The 20,030-nt window shown below is 33.5% G+C and overlaps 1 protein-coding gene across 4 annotated transcripts in view; it reads right to left on the minus strand.

Annotated features, from left to right (window-relative positions):
• The window catches only part of Trpc4 (transient receptor potential cation channel subfamily C member 4), a 214,897-nt gene that overhangs the window by 98,565 nt on the left and 96,302 nt on the right, over nucleotides 1-20,030 (minus strand). For all 4 annotated transcript variants that reach the window (XM_047553091.1, XM_047553089.1, XM_047553090.1 and 1 more), the window contains one exon: nucleotides 6,142-6,660. Coding sequence is in view for 3 of the 4 variants with exons in the window: in XM_047553089.1 (XP_047409045.1) it covers nucleotides 6,142-6,660 (519 nt within the window). In the remaining variant the exon portion in view is untranslated. The remainder of the gene's footprint in view (nucleotides 1-6,141; nucleotides 6,661-20,030) is intronic.

The following is a 20,030-nucleotide window of genomic DNA, read 5'->3' on the forward strand; positions in this document are numbered from 1 at the left end:
AGTACGAAGTTCCTACTATATCAAGTTTGGATTATAAGTAGCAGTTTATTAAATGCCATTATGGTTTTTAAAATACGTTTTTGAATTTAAAACAGTTTTGGCATGATATACTTACCAGAACCAAGTTTATTAAATAACAGAAGGAAAGCTAGAAAATACAGAAGAGTCCAGCTTGAGGCAGTTCTAGAAAAACACAATTTCCTTTGTTTCTGCTCCATAATAATCATTCAGCTGCTCCATCAACACCTAAGGCTGTGCTGATATCACAACCCCCAGGAGTGTTAGTGCTTCTGATTCCTTAGACCCTTGTGTTTCCTTTGACAACAGTCTTATTTCTTCATTTAATGTTATAGATTTTTGAATAACTTGGGAAATGAAAAACCTTAAATCTTGAACTCTGTAAAGGAGTTTTAGAGAACTGTAATTATGGAATGTTGGAATCAATTCAGTTCACCATGCTTTGGAAGGAATCTGATGGACACGGTCTCTTCCCATTTACTCATTCATTTTCTCTTTTAGTTTATCAAGACTGAATAAACACATAAGAAAGGTTCGAGAAGGGGAAATGTTGAGTTCTCCCTTTCTTCTCCAATGATCTATTAATTTATAAGACAAAATCCATATTAGTACCAAAGTTTAAAGTTAATGCTGCAAAGCTGCTGACAAATATTTATGAAAGGGAAAAGTAAACTGAAAATCTGTATGCATGCTATTTACTACATAGAAGTGATTGTACCTGAATTCGGGAAGCTATAAAGACAGTGAATTGAAATGCTTTCACACAAAATGAATGTATTTCACTGCTTTCGGCTATTATTCAAAAGCTAGGCTACATTGCCTGTGGGTTAGTTATTTCACAATCTCATCAACCATATATAACTGAAACTAGGTAAGATCTTTGCTGTAAAAGTAATATAAGGAATGCATCATTTCAGTGATCTCAGAAGCATTAGGCAAGAGGAATGACAGAGTGGAAATAATGTGAACTGCCACAAATTCTGCGTTTACAAAAATCATGCCAGAGAGCATAGGTGAGTTTTTTGTCTAAGTCATGTCTTCAGCTATGTCTCTCACCTTTACCTAAACAGGAGAAGCAGTTCTAAGTTCGTAAGTGCCTAATTCTGGGTTTCCCCAGCTTCCTTCGACACTATTCACTTCTATTAAAGGCACTGACCAGTTCTGGTCAGATTTTTCCTGTCCCATTTCAGAATGGGATTAAAAGGATTATTGCTTCACACACACACACACCCCCCCACACACATACACACACACAAATTTTAAATAAGTGAAAATGTTTATATTTAAGAAGTATATTTGAATCCTGGTCCCAATATTTAACAGAGTAACACTGAATAGTATTTTATACTCTGTAACTCAGATTCCTCACAACAAAAACAAAACAAAACAAAACAAAAACATATAGTTCACATAGCATATGTTCATTTGGTAGTTTGGGTATAACAAACCATATTAGAAGTTAACTGAGTCCCCAACAAATATTGATTTGAATTACTATAAGAATGTTTGTTTTATCAAAATAAGATTAATGTAACTCTGACATCTTTATTCTAGAACTAATAGAAACAATCAAATTCTTCATTCTATGCCTGCTGCTTACAAAAATTACACAAAATGAAAATGCAAAAATATCTATGATGTGCAAATAATGCCAACTTTCATTTCTGAATTATATTAGAAAAGAACTAGAACAAGTTTGCAATCAAATCCTGACAACATGACTTGTTTTAATATTTCAATTCATGGGAAGACTACTAGGAGGTTAATCTAAATACTACAACTTAATCGGATTAAAAAGAAAACATTTAGGGAACTTTCCAGAATTGAGAGATTTTGCAACTTCACCCAGGCATATTCATGACTCAGCACCTTCTACCTGGCAGGTGCTTCAGTATGACTGGTGAACAAGACAGAGGAGTGTTCCTGATACAGCCTAGAAAAGGAGATGTGAAACAAATAACGTAGTTAATGTGAAACAAATGACCTAGTTAATAAATGGGCAAAGAAACTGAACAGACACTTCACTGAAGAAGGTCAACAAATATATGAAAAAGTGTTCAACATCTCTGGCAATCAGAGAAAGGCAAATTAAAACTACACTGAGATTTCATCTCACTCCAGTCAGAATGGCAACAATCAAGAATAAAAATAACAATATATGTTGGCAAGGATTTGGGAAAGTGTACACTCGTACATTGTTGGTAGGACTGCAAATTGGTGCAAACACTCTGGAAAACAGAATGGAGAGTCCTCAGAAAACTTGGAATGGAAACACCAGTTGACCCAATTATATCCCATTCCTGGGTATATACCCAAAGGACTTAAAATCAGCATAGAACAGTGACATAGCCACATCAATGTCTATAGCATCTCATTTCACAATAGCTAAGCTATGGAACAAACCTAGGTGCACTTCAACAGATGAATGGATAAAGAAAATGTGGTATATATACACAATGGAATATTACTCAGCCGTAAAAAGAATGATTATATGACATTTGCCAGAAAATGGATGGATCTGTACACTATCAGACTAAGTGAAATAAGCCAGTCCCCAAAATCCAAAGATTAAATATTCTATCTGATATGTGGATGCTAACACACGAGGGGAAGGGGATAGAGGTTTGATTGATTAGACAAAGGGGAATGGAGGGAAAGGAGGGAGAATAGGAAATAGGAGACAGTGGATTGATTCTGATGCAATTTTCCTATATACATATATGAATCTCTTTATCATGTATAACCACAAGCCTGGGATTCTGATTAGAATAAGATGTACTCCATATTTTTATAAATATGTCAAATTATACTCTACTGTCATGTATAGCTATAAGGACACATAAAAAAAGAATATGTGTAGTGTGTGCAAGAAGGAGCTCATCCCAGGGAGTGTGTGGTAGGGTTTGTTTCACAGAATGTTCCTTGGGTGAGGTGGGATGTGAGAGGAGCTTAAAGAATGAGCAGGACTTAGTCAATGTGGAGGTTCATGAGGAGGCATTCCACAGCATGAAAGACAGACCAAAGGCAGACCTCAAACTTGTTTAGCCCACACCAAGGAAAACTTGCAGTAAAAAGTATAAGACATCTATGCTAAAGTACAGTTTTATTTAAGACACATTATCTTACTAGAAAAACCTTCCATCAAATAGTTTGAAATCAATACTTTTTGAACAATTTAGAAAAATATTTTATGAAATAGAACTTATGATGTCAAAGAATATATATGAAAGTAGAATCGGATTCCTGATATTTTTATAATGCTATCAATCATACAATGTTACTTTGCTTTGGGAAAACTGTCAGCCCAAGGGAAATATGCTCTTTGATACTGAATGTAGAATATACCCAAACAACAATAAGAATAGTTTTTAAAAAAAATTCTTCATTGAAACCTCAAAAGATGAAAGAAGAAAATATAAATGTGATGTTATTTAAAATTGAGTCTTTTAAAAGATAGTACTAATTCTTATTTTCTTGTTACATTTTATATGTTTTTAGCTGTCTTTCATCTTGTTGTATTACTAGGTTCTATCACTCTCCAAAATCATAGCTCCATATTAGTAAAAAGGCACAAGCATCTTAAAGAAAGTGTTAGAAATGATCAAATATATTAGTTTTCTTTGCTCTTGACTAGGGACTCAATTTGTGATTTTTTGTTCAATAGTCTTTGAAGTCGAGTTACAGAAGAACTTTGGCAAATGAAAAAATGGGCTGAGCATTTCTAATGGATCAGAAACAAAACAGAGAATAATATGTATTCAAACTTTTACTGTCTCTCCAAATTGTCTATAAATGCTACAAGAGCAGGAACATGTTATGTGCAGTACCAGATGCCTCTTTCACTGCCTAGAATGTGTTCTGTGAAATATACATTGAAAAGAGTTAGTAAAGAAATTAATAAATGACTAGAGTACATGAAAATGGTTTGCAGGTATGTAAATAGAAATGAACACTCAAGACATTCATATTAAAACTTCAGTCTTGGACATCATTTTAAATAAGAATTTGGCAACTTAAAATGATTACATGCCATCAATGGCACTGGAGCTTAGGACAATTTTGTTCCTGGGACTTCACAAAAGTCACAGTTGCCAAAGACAAGGTTGAGTCAGTTATGATGGGAAGACCAACATGAGTATGTGCAAGAAATAAAGCTGAACTCAATCGCTGTGGAGAGGACAGAGGTGCGATATGTAAGCAAAGCTGACCACTGCCAGGTTCTTTACTTTGTGGACTGAACATACTGAGAATTTTACTCTGCTTATTATGGACAGGATAATGTCAACACTGAACATATATATAATAAGGGATCTTTTTAATAATAATATTAATCCCGAAGTCTCCTTCTCCAATGAAAAAGAAAGAAAGAAAATCCTAATTCTGAGTTAATAATAGGTCTCTAAGAAGATCCAGATAAATTTGGAGACCTCATCAACTTCTTACCTTTAGCTATCAACTGCTAATGCATGCAATGATTTTTCACTTTCACATTTAATACTTTCAAAATCTTTAATCATGTGAAGTTTTCATCAATCTGTCTTTCGGTTGCATTTTTTTTTTTTTTTTTTTTTTTTGTGGTGGGGAGGGTTCCATGGATTGAACTCAGGGGCACTCAACCACTGAGCCACACCCCTCAGCCCTATTTTGTATTTTATTTAGAGATAGGGTCTCACTGAGTTGCTTGGTGCTTCAATTTTGCTGAGGCTGGCTTTGAACTAACAATCCTCCTGCCTCAGCCTCCTGAGACCCTGGGATTACAGGTGTGCTCCACTGAGCCGGGTTGTCTTACAGTTGCATTCTAAAGTTCTTTTAACTCCTTTAGAATATTAAGTCCTTGAGTACTAAACACAAGAACCTCAGAAAAGATTATTGGCATGGACTCAAATTAACATTTCTGATTTGAGAGTCAGAAGCAATGTACACATGAGGAATCTGTGGCCTTCATTATTCAGGGAATATTTATTTCAACTCTTTTCAGTTGGATTAGCTCAACCAGTGAAAAAACTAAGAATAACTCAAGGAAGCAAATTAAGTTTTCCTGATCCTCAAGTATTCAGTAAAGAGTAATAGACAAAGCAGACAGGAATACATGAAATAGTCAAGTCCAAGTTCAAAAGAAATTGAGTACGTTTTTAAACAGAAGTCTCTTCCTTTCTCTCTCTCTTTTCATCTTATATAGCTTTCCTGGCTATTGTTATGAAATAGATATTACTGTCATTCAAAAATGAGTAGAAAACCAATATTTTTGGAAGACAAATAAATTGTCTGAGAATTCACACACAAATTGTGGTGGAAACAGAACAATAATGCTTCATGGAAAATGTAATATGTCTGAGGATTTTGTTGAATATTTCAAGTTTATGTAAATTTCATGGGAAAATTAAGATACCGATACAGTTCTTTAACTTTTAAAAAAACACTTTTAGTTGTAGATGGACACAATACTTTTTTTTTTATTTATTTTTATGTGGTGCTGAGGATCGAACCCAGTGCCTCACACGTTTGAGGCAAGCGCTCTACCGCTGAGCTACAACACAAGCTCTCTTTGACTTCTTATTCCTGACAAATCAAGAAACTAAGACATGAGAGAAGTTTCAGTAGTTTCATCTGCTGTTGGATTAAAGGTTTTTCCTTTCTTAATTATTTCTAATACTGTGTTTTATCAATACCTCATAAATTTCTAAGAGTCTTAATATAATCTACATATCTTACAGTTCCTATGGACCTGAGAGGAAAAAATTTGAAGTATATCCATATATAAAATATTACAAAGATGAAGTCTATTAAGTAAATAATAAAACTCAAAGAGTGTTATATGTGTCCCTATAAAGTTATAAATGGCCAAGGAAGAACTCACAATCTGGAGATTCTGAAATTCATTAGTTTCCCATTTTATTACAAGTGTATATTTTAACACAGATGCCCCAAACCATTACCGTTTATTAAACCTCTTATTAACACACTTCAATGTGAAGATAATTGTTAGTCTGGCAAACAATAAATGTCATCCCTTCACAAGTGAACAAAAGATAGTTTAATACCCAAAACTAAATGGGGAGGAGCACTTTGCTTCACTGTGAATAGACTCTGGCATTTTGATGGACAGAGTCTGGCAACACTCACCTCTTTCTGACGGTACTTAATAGCCAATTTTAGTCTTGCAAGATCATTTCCGCTTTGTTCTTCAATCAGACTATTGTCATCTCGGTAATTAAGAATGATTTCCAGTTCTCTGGAACTTCTTGTCTGATCCAGGAGGTCCTTAGCAAATTGTTTGCACTGTCTTGACAGCTCCTCGTACTCGGACTTGAATTCATTTTCCACCTTGCTCAGTTCCTGAAGCTCCCAGCTTAACTGAAAGGCTGTGAGAAAAGGATCCTCGCTTGACAGTGCAATGAGCGAGGGGCTGGCCAAGGCCTTGTAGATGTTGAGTCTGGAACGTGAGTGACGGAGGCTGTCCACGTCCGAACTGGAGACGCATTCCACACAGTTACAGCGGACCTCATGGGGTCGGGGCACCGAAACGCCCTTCTGGACCAAAAGTTTTATTATCTCATAATTATTCGTATGGGCTGCCAAAATGATTGGTGTGATGTCCGGAGTGAATTCAGAGAACTGCTTATCAAGAAGTATGGGAGGCACCTGGAAAAAGAAGGAAGCAGGGATGATGAATATTTATTCATTTGTTCAAGCCTGTGAATTTCAAACAGCTACCAGAACGATGTTGAACAAGGTTCATAAATCTTCTGCCTAGATTTTTCTTTTATTCCGCCCCCCCGTTTTTTTTTTTTTTTTCAAAAGACAAGAAAGAAGTAGAGGGAAAAAAAAAATAACTTTCCAATATACCAGCACATCATTCTTTATATAATCTGAATTCTAACCCTTTATGAAACCTTAATGTTGGCCGCTATGGAAACTTTTAACTTGAGAAAAGACTCTTGCTCCCAACTTATTTTCTTTCCCAGAGATGTTGATTTCCTAAATAATCAAGAAATACCCTGGAAAAAAAATAGTTTAAAACAAGATCCTCCTCTTGTAATTTCTCAGTGACGTTTGCTTCCATCCTTTGATTGTCCTTACTCTCTTCACCTCTGCTCTTTGAACACCAGTCTGGCAATTAAGGGTGGCTGGGCGTAAATAAATGGACTAGCCCTGGGCTTTGTCTTTGCATCTCTCTCTTTGGGGAGTGATTTCCAGATGAGAAATCTCCATTGCTAACATTTTTTATTGGAAATAAACAAACAAGGAATTTGGTCACCAATGTGAACTCTCACTGAATCACTAATGGGTTTATGTATGATTGCCTTTTGGCTATATTCTAGGAATGGGCTGATAAAAATAATAACATCCACTCTTTACTAAGGATCTTTTAGGTACTTTAACCCTCACCTTTTATTATTCATGTTTTGTAAATAGTGTTCCTTGGGAAGTAAGTGAAGACATGTGATTTGAACCTAGGTCCACCTGTCTGACATGCAAAACCGTATATTGCACGGTACTCTTGCTGTACTATTTTGGATTTAATATTTATCCTGGTTGGCACAGTCACAGAGTCATCTATGACAATAAATGCTACATAAAGACAAGTTCAGCAAAGCAGAAAAAATGAAGATGTGTCACATTAAAACATATGAAATATGAAGGGGAGCACAGAAATATGAGCAGAATAACAACCATGCCAAGAAAAAGAACAATTATAAAGAAGTTTCCATTACACCACTTTCAAGTAGAGGTGGAATTTTTACATGTGAGTAATTAAAAATGTTTTTAATTTACCGATCCATTTAAAATACCCATTTGTTTTATAAGAAACATTATGTAAAGATTGAAGGGATGGAATAATCTTTTAAAAGTTATTTTAAGATATATGCAATCTGTCGACAAGGACAATACTAAAAATCACTATTTTAAAAATGTTTATTAATACTAGAAGAATGAGAATGCCTGTTGGGATACATTACATTTATGCATGGGATCAACACACACTTACTCCTTATTAAGTATTTATCTTTCATTTTAAAGATAATATGAATTGAAATTTCATTATACATTCGTTACAAGGAGAAAAATCCCATTAACCAAAACTGAACTGCAGGAGATCTTTAATTAAACAAGGATTAAGTGTTTTTTTTTTTTTTTTTTTGTAGTAGACATTTAGGGAAGACAAAACAATTTAAAGTAAGTTTCAATGATAGACATATTTAAATGACAGACCGATATAATTTGAAAGAGTATTCAAGATTCAGTATAATTTCATTCTAGGTTTGTATTTTTCTTTTACTGTCAACAATTTTAAATTTATTAAGCATGAAATATAGCTTTGCAGTATATTGCAGGAAATTTTATGAAGAAAAGAAGCATAATATGACCATCTTGAAAAACACATTTTTCAGAAAAGTGTCATTGTTGTAGTATTAGAGACACAGCTACATAATGGTTTAAAAAGAGGGATATGCCAAGAATAAGTATTTTGTTTGTGAGTTTTAGTACTTTATAAATCATGGTGAGTTTAATATTTTAAGACATGACTACCTTTAATTTTATCTTTTATATGGAACTTCCATTTTGAAAATAATTTTTGAATGGAATTATTTTATAGGTCCATAACATAAATATAATGTAGTGGTCAATAGATAACTATTTCCAATATTATACATTTTAATTATTTTAGAAATATGGTCTAAATTCAACATTATATGTTGTCTTTACCAGTAACTGACCAGAACCCAGCTGGACATGGGTGACTGTGTATCGGGAACAGTTAGCTTTATCTCTACTCCACAGGAGGTTTTGCTGGGACTCTGGTGGAGTTGAGTAGGCAAACATTAGTGTTTATCCAGGTCACAGAAGATTGACTTGGCTTCTCTCCATTCCTTTAAAACAATAATGAGAGTATAAAGTCACTTAGAAATGGTCTGTTATTGCGTGCTGACCACAGGCCTGCATCAGTCACTAATGGTGTCTGGGAAGTCAGGGTGTCCTTACCAGGCCATCACTTCTGCAATCCTCACTGCTATGTTTTGCCTACGGTTTGTCCCCTGAAAGGTCATGTGCTGGAGCCTTGGTCCAGGCTGTCTTGAGAGGGGATGGGACCTTTAAGAGTTAGGGCCTAGTGGGAGGTGATTAGGTCACAAGCACACAATATCCATGAGTGAATTAATGTTCCTCTAGGTTAGTTTTCTTGAGACTGGACTAGGTCTCATGGGAGTGAATCATGCCTTGCAGGGCTAGACAGGTACCATGAAATGGAGTTGTTAGAAAACAGCCCCTTTGCCTCACTCACATGTGCCCTTTCTGCCTGGGCCTGTCTTCACTTCCACTTGTCTACCATGAGTTGATGCAGCCTGATGCACCCCAGAGTAGATTCTAGAGTCATGATTTTAAATTTCTCTGTCCCTAGAATTGTGAGCCAAATGAACCTTTTTTTACACATACCCATCCTCAGGTGTTTTGTTACAGCAACACAAAATGCACTAAGGCAATTACATTTCATTTTTCTGCATATAAAAATGTGCCCTTTTCCTTTTTATCATTGAATTTGGATTCATCCTTTATTTTAGAAAATATATTGTGATTCATTGCCTTAATTATTAATTTTATACTTGTTATTAAAGTATAACATGCAGCAAAATGCATTACTATTAACATATAATAATATAATTTTAATGTTACTCTAGCATATTTTGAAGGATAAATTAAATATTGGTTGTAAACAGGAAAAGATTCTGTTAACTATTATATTTTGAACAAGAATTGAAGCAATGGTAAAGGAAAAGCTGTGATTGCCATGTAATAAACAGATCATAGAGAGAGACAGAGACAGATACAGAGAGGGTGACAGAGAGACAGAGACAACAGGTAGAAGGATAAGGCACAGTGAATCATAGTAAAGATGTTTGAGGAAAAAGAAGGTCTTGTCCAAATGCCCAGGAATTTCTTTGAGTTCAGATTTCAACTTCCCTAATGCACATTTGTTTGTTTGTTTTTTCTGGGAGAGAAAGGTAAACACAAATGAAACTCAAAAGTTCAAAGATGTTCCACTGCAGGAGCTGATAACGACACATTTGAAGTTGTACCACTGAAGAGAGACTTTCACAGGGTTATAAATCTAGTTAGGGCCCATGGCTCACCCTTCTCCATTCTTTTAGCTGCTATGAGTAATGATTGATAAAACTTTTTTAAAAAAAGTTTTAATTATTTTTATTTTAATTATATAAATTTCAGGTTATTGTGGGGTGTGGACGTAACTCAGTATAGAGTACTTGCCTAGTAGACATAGGGTTCTGAGTTCAATCTTCAGCGCTATAAAAAAGGGGGTTGCACAGTGTGATAATTCAGTACATTCATACAATGTATAAAGGGTAGTTGCATTTCCATCTCCTTAATCTTTTTTTTTTTTTCTTTTGATACCAGGGATTGAACCCAGGGGTGTTGAACCACTGAATCACATCTCCAGCCCTTTCTATTTTTGATTTTGAGACAATTGCTCATTTGAATTGTTCAGAGTCTTGCTGAATTGCTGAGGCTGACCTCAAACTTGTGATCCTCCTGCCTCAGGTTTCCAAGTCTCTGGGATTTACAGGAATGCATTGCTATGTCCTGCCCATTTTCATACATCTTTAAAAAAAAAAACCCTCATTAACAGGTAATAATTGTAGAAATTTATGGGATACAGTTTACTGAAAGTGGCACTTTTTACTGACATCCTAGAGAAGATTTTATTGACATTACCCAGGAAAGGTTTTACTGCCCTCTCCAACAACCTTCAGCCATGGAGAACGTGTGATATTGAAGGCAGGGAGCAGACAGCGAAACAGTGACTCAGAGAGAACCATTCACTTAGCAACTGCAATGGAGACATTTACAAGAGGGTTATCAACTTTACTATGCATTAAAAACTCAGAAATGTAGAGGTCTTAAAGTACAAGATATTTAATCTCAAAATCATTTGGGAAATCTGGGGAATTGCCTTTTGCCCTTTTCTCATGCTTTATTTTCAAACCGGTCGACTCTGTCTCACTCCCTGTCCTTCACTTCATTCAGCATCTTCAATATGAAACTCTTTCTCTTTCCTTTTGTTTCTCTGTTGCTACACATGAAGAGGATTTTTATAACATGTCAAATACTGAAGTCATGGTTGGTACTCAGTAACTATTACCTAAAAATGGTTTTAATAAAAACACATTTTTAAAAAAATTTCAAATTTAGTTTGAAACTGAGAGTAGTAAAATTTAATTTTCAAATTTTCCATTTGTCATAATTAAGGACAGATGCAATTAGCAGGAGCATAACTTTGTAGGTGAAAATCACACTATGCTTGACTGACTTTAGCTGAAATAGAATCTATGGATGTAGAATAATTATACCTAGGCAAACACACATGTATGAAAATACATACATTATTAATAAATAACACACCCCAACAATTTTTTAAAAATTCAAGCTGTTGAATTACACATTCCATCTAGCTATCTACAGCTAAAATAAGAAAAATTTAAAAGGAACCCTAAAATCCAATACATGCCTCTGTTTTTTATATTGAATAACTGCAAGGTTGTTATGCCTTTGATTCTGTCTGTACTTCATGAATTAATATTTACTCAACATTTTTCAACTTTGCCATAACATTACTTACATTGCTACATGAATCAATGTAATGTCACATATCATTAAAAATCGACATACATGAGGAGTCCATTAACTCATGAACTGATTGCTACTCTCAAAAGTCACATAAATGCTTCACCTAGAAGTAATTTAGCACCAATCTGAGTTACCAATTTTAAAATCTAGGGTATGCTATTTTATTAAAATATAGCAGTTTTTGTTATAATATACATGTTTAAACTATTAAAACTGAAAAAATGAAATTTTAGAAGCAAAATTCATTCTGGAATGACATTTATCCAATTTGAAGGTATTTATTTTAATAAATTCAGTATTTATCAAAATATATCATAATGATAAAAGTAAGTTTATTCCCATAATTTGGAACTATTTGGTATATTCAAGGTATTAAGAAAAATATTTCATATTCTAGCCTGGCTATTTTCTTCATTAGCTATATTTTATATGAAAGACTCTTAAAATCTTTGTTATATGCAAAATAATATTCCTTGTAACATGAACTTTTTATAAGTCAAATATTTTTTATAACCCAGCTGATAGCACAATAATAGAAACTATGTTAAACACAAAAGTTTTCAATTACTTCAGTAAAAAAAACTGTTAAATTTTGCAGTTTTACTTTGCTTTTAGCTTTAATTTTTTTAATCTGATGTATCAAGAGCACATTTTTAAGACCTCAATTATAAATAATCAGATTTATCTCTCATAGATGCAGATGTTTGCCTAATTCAATCCAACATGAGACATTTTCAACTGAAGTTGTGTTTTAAAATTCATTTAACAGCAGTAATTTAGAATCTTAAAAAATCCATACTTGCACAAATATTAAAAAATCAACAGACATTGAAACATGAACTGCTTGCACAAAAAACTAGTGTCTATTATATGAATGAATAAATCAGTAAGTGAATGGATGAATGAATGAATGGATAGAGGAATAAGTTAGGTTACACTCTTATTTTAAGAAACAACTGTACTATTTTAGGACTAAATACCTGTCTCAAAATACAAAACAACCTGCAAATTTTTACTTATGCAGAAAAGAATATCCCTGATATCAGCATAGGGTTAAAGATTTACCAGTAGGCTCTCAATTGGTCTATAACAGCAAAGATTTTTGTGTTGTCTGCTATTTCTTAGTAGGTGCAACCTTAAATTCACTAATAGTTTGATCTGACATCTGGTGAAAACTTGATCCAGAAAATAATTATAAAAAGCAGCTTAAAAGGAATTGGTCACCATTACATACATAGGGTTCTAATTCCGGGGTTCTTAAATATTTGTGTGTTGTGCACTCCTTTGGAAATCTGAAGCAGCTCTTGGACCCTAATTCAGAAAGAATACTATTTCTAAGCAAAACATTATCAAGGACATATATTTAAACATATTTAGGTGCATTTAAAAGCACACATGATGTAGTCACATATATACTTATCTATTAATGTGTTCAATAAAAACATATACTGGAAGGAAATTTGACTAATTTTGAAGTATGACCAACATATAATAAAATATCAGTTGATAGGAAAATACTTATTATTTCCTCTACTGACTAAGGTAAAATATATGCACTGCCATCACAGTGGAGTTTTTGGAGTTTTTGGAAAGGAATTATATTCTATTTAGAAGTTAGTAAAAATAAATATGTACTATTTCTCATGTTTGGTATTTACATATCATATCTCCAAGTTAATAAGCTCTTTAAATCTTATTAAATTGCAACTAGAAGATGCAGATGAGATTTTTAACTAGAAAGCATTAACCCAGATAGTTGATTTTTACGAGCAGCAAGTGGAAAATTACAAAGACCTTCTAGAAAGAAAAGGAAGCTTCATATTTGAATTTTTAAGAATAATATATTTCTCTTTGTTGAAAGAGAACATTCCATGATTACAAATATTCTAGATTATCAAGTGCCTCCGCCCCCCAACAGGTTTACTTCATTCAGGCAAAGATCCAGAAGACTTATTGTGTAAATAAAATCATTTTAAGGAGAAATGGAAAGCAGAAGGACAAAAGGAAAAAATTTAGGCATGAAAAGCAAGTTTCTATTATAAAGCAATATATCTGTCTGTAGAGATCTCACCATGTTTTTGATTAAAATAATGATAACAATAACATGCAATTAAACATATCCTGCTGAAACCCCAAATTTTCAAGGTAAGAAAGGAATAAGAATATGCTTAAATCACCAGAGATATAGACTAAGTAACAACAGAAATGGAACTGATATCAAACATCGTATCTGCCCCTATAACTTTCCTATGTTCATACGTGAATACATGACCAGTGCAACTCCACATTGTATACAACAGCAAGAATGGGATTCTAATTAGGATAAGTTATGTTCTATGTATGTACAATATGTCAAAATACACTCTACTGTCATGTATATCTAAAAAGCACAAATAAAAAATCTGCAAGACTGTGTAATTGCATCTATAGATAGATGTCAGTAAAAAAATAGGGTTCAGGAATTCTACATCCAGCCAACCTATCATTCTCCTAATTCTGCTAGAATTCAGAAGATACATCCCCCACATATTCTATAGGAGCAAATATTCCAGAAGGTATTATAAACAAATATTATGTGAATCACTTCTAGATAGGAGGAGAAATAGGGAGAAAAAAATGTCAAGCAATAAATCTTGCAATGTCAATGACTAGAATGTTCATATATGTTTTGCTGGGGTTCCATGAATATAGATGATAAGTGAGGCTACTGAGAGCAGAAGAGCATGATGAAAAAGAATATCTAAAAATACTTTGGAATTCAGTTTTAATGATTTCAGTTAAACCTAGGAATTTGTGGGTATGGTTCAAGGTTGGAGGATAAGGAAACAAAATATCTTTCAATTTTACTTAATATCTTATGTACAACATAAATTTTTAGTAATTTAGTGGGTATATGGGCTTTTGTCTTTCAATTTGAGACACCTGGCCTATTTACATTAGTGTAATAATAAACATCACAGGTTAATGATTTATTTATTAGTTTATAATTCTATGAGTGTTCTCCTTTACTTTTCTATTTTTAATGAACCAGTAAGTAACTAAAATCTGGATACTAATAAAAAAATTCTCTTCTAAGTAAACAGGATAAAAAAATGACATTTAAAATTCTCTAAAATGAAGATCACTAATCACTAACATACTGAAATCAGTATTGTCTGAAAAGAATAAACCACAGTGTTAAAAGTGATCCCTCTGTCAGCATTTATTGAGAAATGTGCTTTCTTTTAATTATTATGATATACTTAACTATAATTCATTACAACATATATTTTTAAATGTGATAATATTGTACATGAAAAGGTATTTAATGAAATCCACCACTTTTTTTCCCTAAATATGATAAGGATTATTTACTAAAAACCAATAGCAAAACTCATAATAAAGAGTGAAAACATTTCACATTAATATTAGAAATATTTAAAAAATCAGCCTGAAAAAAGGGATGAAATCCTGTTCTTCGCAGCAACATGGATTAACCTGGAAGACATGATGTTAAGTAAAATAATCCAGACACATTAAGACAAATGCCATATGATCTCACACATTTGTGGACTCTAAAAACCTGATGTCATAGAAGTACCAAGTAGAATAGTGGTTATCAGAGGCTGAGTAAAGTGGAGGGGAGGGAGAGATGGGAGATGGGTGAGACTGATCACCTGATGTGAAGTCGATTAGGATGAGTACGTTTTGGTGTTCTGTTGCACAGTAGTGTGAATACAGCTAGTAACATTTTACTGTATATTGCACAGTAAGTAGAAAAGAGGCTTTTGAATGTTTTCAATGGAAAGAAATGATAAATGTTTGAGGTGATGGATAGGCTAACTATGCTTATTTGATTATAAACAGTGCATACATGAACAGAAAAAAAATCACACTTCACTCTCTATATGTGCATAATTATTATGTGTCAAAACAAAATAAATTATAAAAAATTAGACCAGAAACTTTGCAACTGCTAGAAGAAAAGAGGCTCAATACTCTGATATATTGAAGCAGGCAGAGACTTCCTTAAAAAAACAACAACAAAAAAAAGAAAACAAGAAATAAAACAGAATCAATAAAGTGGGATAGTACCACATTAAAAGATTCTGTATAGCAAAGGAAACAAGCCCAGGAAGAGAGTCTACAGAATGGAAGATCTTTGCTAGCTACTCCTCTGACAGGGGATTAATGTACAGAATACATAAATAACTCAAAAAGTTTAATGCCATAAAAACAACCCCCCAATCAATAGATAGGCAAAAGAGTTAAGCAAACACTTCTCAAAAGGAGAGATACAAATTGTCAATCAATATATGAAAAAATGTTAAACATCCTTACCAATCAGGGAAACGCAAATCAAAATTACACTGAGATTTCATCTCATTCCAGTTAGAATGTCAATCATCGAGAATACAAGTAATAAATGCTGGCAAGTATGTGGAGAAAAACCTACATACATTTTTGGCACAACTACTTTGGAAAGCAGTATGAGATTTCTCAAGAGACTAGGAATGGAACCACTGTATGAACCAGCTAACTCACTCCTTGGTATTTATCCTAGAGAACTAAAATCAGCATACCATAGTGATATAGGCACACCAGTGTTTATAAAGCAGTGCAATTCACAGAACCAAGTTATGGTACCAGGTCTGGTGGCCATCAACAGATGAATGGATAAGGAAAATATGGGATGTATATACAATGGAGTATTACTCAAACACAAAGAAGAATGAAATTGTGTCATTTGCTGGTAAATGTATGGAACTGGGGAACATAATACAAAATGAGATAAATCAGACTCAGAAAGTCTCATATGTAGAAGCCAGAGCAAAAAAAGGGGAAGAGAGGGAATGGGTGAGACCATGGAAATAGAAGGTAGATTAAAAATGGATTAAGGAGGAGGGAGTAGGGATGGGAAAAACTAGGAACTGTGGAATGAAATTGACCAAATTATGCTATTCCATATATGAAAATGTCATTGTGAATTTCACCTTTATCTATAGAGAACCAATTAAAAGAAAACTATAAATAAACGGAAGACCAGAAGAATAGAGGAGGAGGAACCAGCGAGGGAGAATGCGAGGGAAATGGGAAGTACAGGAGACTAAAGCAGAGCAAATTATAACCCATGCATGCATGATTATGTCAAAGTGAACCACAGTATTATGTATAGCTAAAATGCATTAATAAAAATATTAAAAAATAATTAAGAAAAACCTGATTCTGTTTGAAAGAAATAAGTCAAACACTTTGAAAAACTAAGGAGAGTCTAATTTAGAATTATTAGTAAGTTTTAATACCACATGTATACACAAAATCCATACCTTTCTCTCCATTAACAATAGAAGTTATAACTGAAACTGATAGCATATATAATTTTAAAAAGTGCACATTATTAACAGTGACAGTTTATAAGTTATGAATAGATTAACAAAAAAATAAAACCTATTAGAAGAAAAACTAAAGCCCTATCCTGATCATAAAATAAAATCCAGAAATGAGGAAAATGTTATGTTCCTAGAAAGGAAGACTTAATATCATAGTTATGTCAGTTTTCTTTAAATATATGTTAACTTAATACCATTTAGTTAGAATATTTTTGTTCATTTTTATCAAGAACTTAATGGAGTTACTATATTAATATGGAAGCCTATATCCAAAAATGTTTAAAATTATGAAAAGAGTATGATCCAAAACATAGCAAGAAATATGAATCACCTGAATAAAATTTTAATCAGAATAATACTTCTTCTTCTGATTATCTATGAAAAAGTGGAATAGCTATTCAATTGGAAAAGCAGTTCATTTATTAAATGGTACTGAGACAATTTTCCACCCAAACAAAATTAGGTCTCTCTCTCTTTCACTTCATGATAGTACATTTGAGATGGAGTAATTAAATGTTAAAAACAAACAGTAACACAATTTTAGAAAAGAATAGTGTAGCCCCAGGTTTGGGGGAACTCTTAAAGATAGATTTGAAATAGAATGGAAAAGTACATATCATAACACCATTCTTGAGGAAAATGGCCAAAGATAACATGTGCAACTCCAAAAATAATCTAACAAACAACAGTAAAAATATTTGCAACATATGAAACATAATGATTATATTGCACAAAGAGAACCTATCAATCTAAAAGAAAACTATAAGCAACCTAATGGATAACTGGACAATTATAAACAGGTATTTCACAGAAGAAAATCCAAGGGTCAGAAGTACAAAACCAATGATCTTTTTCATTCACAGTGAAGGAAAGGAAAACTAAAGAAATTCAGTTGTTTGCCATTATATTGCCAGATTTGAAGAGTTATGGAAATAGGTGCTTTCACTCACTAAACGTTAGAGAAAATTTGATGTTATAGTCTTCTTGGAGAGTATATGAGTATATGAGTACTTATATGAATCCTGAGATCCACGGTCTCACTTCTGGGAACCCTTTCTAAATAAAAGCAGACACAGGGAGAATAGTTCCTTACACAGATGGCCCTTATACCCAGGTTCTACATCCACAGATACAATCAAACACATATGGAAACCATTTGGAAAAAAAAAAAGTCTCAGCGTTGAATATGTTCAGGTTGTTTTTTTCTTGAAATTATTCCCCAAACAATTCAGTGTGATTATTTACGTAACATTTATGTCATATAAGGAATTACAAGTAATCTAGAGATTATTTAAATTATACGGAAGGATGTGTGTAGTTAATCTGCAAACACTATGCCTTTATAAAAGGGACTTGAGCATGCATGGATTTTGTATCCACATGGGTCTTGGAACTGATTCCTCATGGATACTAAAAGAGAACCATAAATACCATCATTGTTTGTCATGATAGAAATTGGACATCACCTACATGCTTTTAAAAAGAGGAAGATTTGAACAAAACCTGTATGAAATATTATGTTTCCATGAAGTATCTGAAGTAGAAAGAATACTGTCTGTATCATTAAGGAAGGATACTCTGAGGTCTCATTTTGTCATGCTGCAGAGTTGTAGCATAATTATTTATATAAAGGCTTCTTATTTTAGGTTCATTAAACATTGATTGATAACCTATTTTACCTCAGATGCTTTCCTTGGTATTCTTTGATCAAAACTTCACTACTTTTTTTGGTGAACGAATACCTCTGTAAGCAGGTTGACACCGTATATCCAAATGTACTTGGCACCACATCTCAGTGTACATCCTAAGTCCCATTCACTTCAGCATCGATCTCACTCCTCACAATTCTCTTGTTGCTTTGTCCTTTTTCCCTCCCACTTATTCAATGATGCCCAACATCTGGAGCCCCATTCAGATATTGTAGTTCCTACGGTGCCTTTTGGCAGAGTTGAGCTGTTAAGCTGCCTGTTTTGCCATTAATGGAGGTGGTGGGAAGGAAAATTCTTACTATGTATCCACAGAAGAGAGAGAACATCTATTTTCAGAAAAAAAAAAGTTTGTGAGAATAGTAAGGAAAGTGAGAGCACACTGCACAATTCCTGATTCCTTTCTCTCCATTAAGGGCTTTCATTATATTATGAAATACTTTTAATTTTACCCAAACATTGGGTGGGGATGCTTCTAATTTGAATACTAATGACAATGATAATGTCCAATTTTAGTTTTTGTGAAGTCCACATCCATTTTAAATTGCATTGGCTTTATCTTTTTATTGTAACCCTATTTAAAGTCTACTTTGAATTAAAAATTTGGTATAGAAATAATTACTGATTTGAAAAAGTATATGAAGCACATAATAAATATAACTCCACAACAACATAGAAGACAGACTTAGTTTAGAAATAAGATACATCCTTGAATCAAATGAAAAAGGACAAGGAAGAAACTATTTCAACTTCATTGATTTTATACCTGCAAACAGGCTGCGAGTCTGATGTTGACAATGGAGTCAACAGCTGAGATGTAAAAACATCATGTGCTATGCACTATTCTAGGAGCTGGTGCCTCAGTTTAGTCAATCCTCAAAATGGATTTTGGAGGTATGCATCATATTCTTCATATAAGTGAGAATGACGGACCTTAGAAAAGTTAAATATTCGTCCATGGGACCCAGAAATCCTAACTCCAGAGTCTACATTCTTCAATAGACTGTCTTCCAGCCAAGGCAGCCAGGACAATCTGAGAACAGCTCAGGTACCAGGAGTAAGAGACTCTGCTTCAACAAATTAAAAAAAAAAAAAAAAGAGGCTCTGCATCACAGTCTGCCTCCACCACAGTCAGCTCTGTGAAAATGACAAAGCCAGTTAATGTCTCCACATTTCTATTTTCCTGTTTTCAAATGTAGACATATTTTTTTTTCAGATACTTTTCATTGTGGAACAAGAATTGGAAAAGCCACATCAAAGACTTCTCCAAGTTAATTCCCACAGGGTTGTGGTA

This window comes from Sciurus carolinensis, chromosome 5, assembly GCF_902686445.1.
Source record: "Sciurus carolinensis chromosome 5, mSciCar1.2, whole genome shotgun sequence".
NCBI lineage: Eukaryota > Metazoa > Chordata > Mammalia > Rodentia > Sciuridae > Sciurus > Sciurus carolinensis.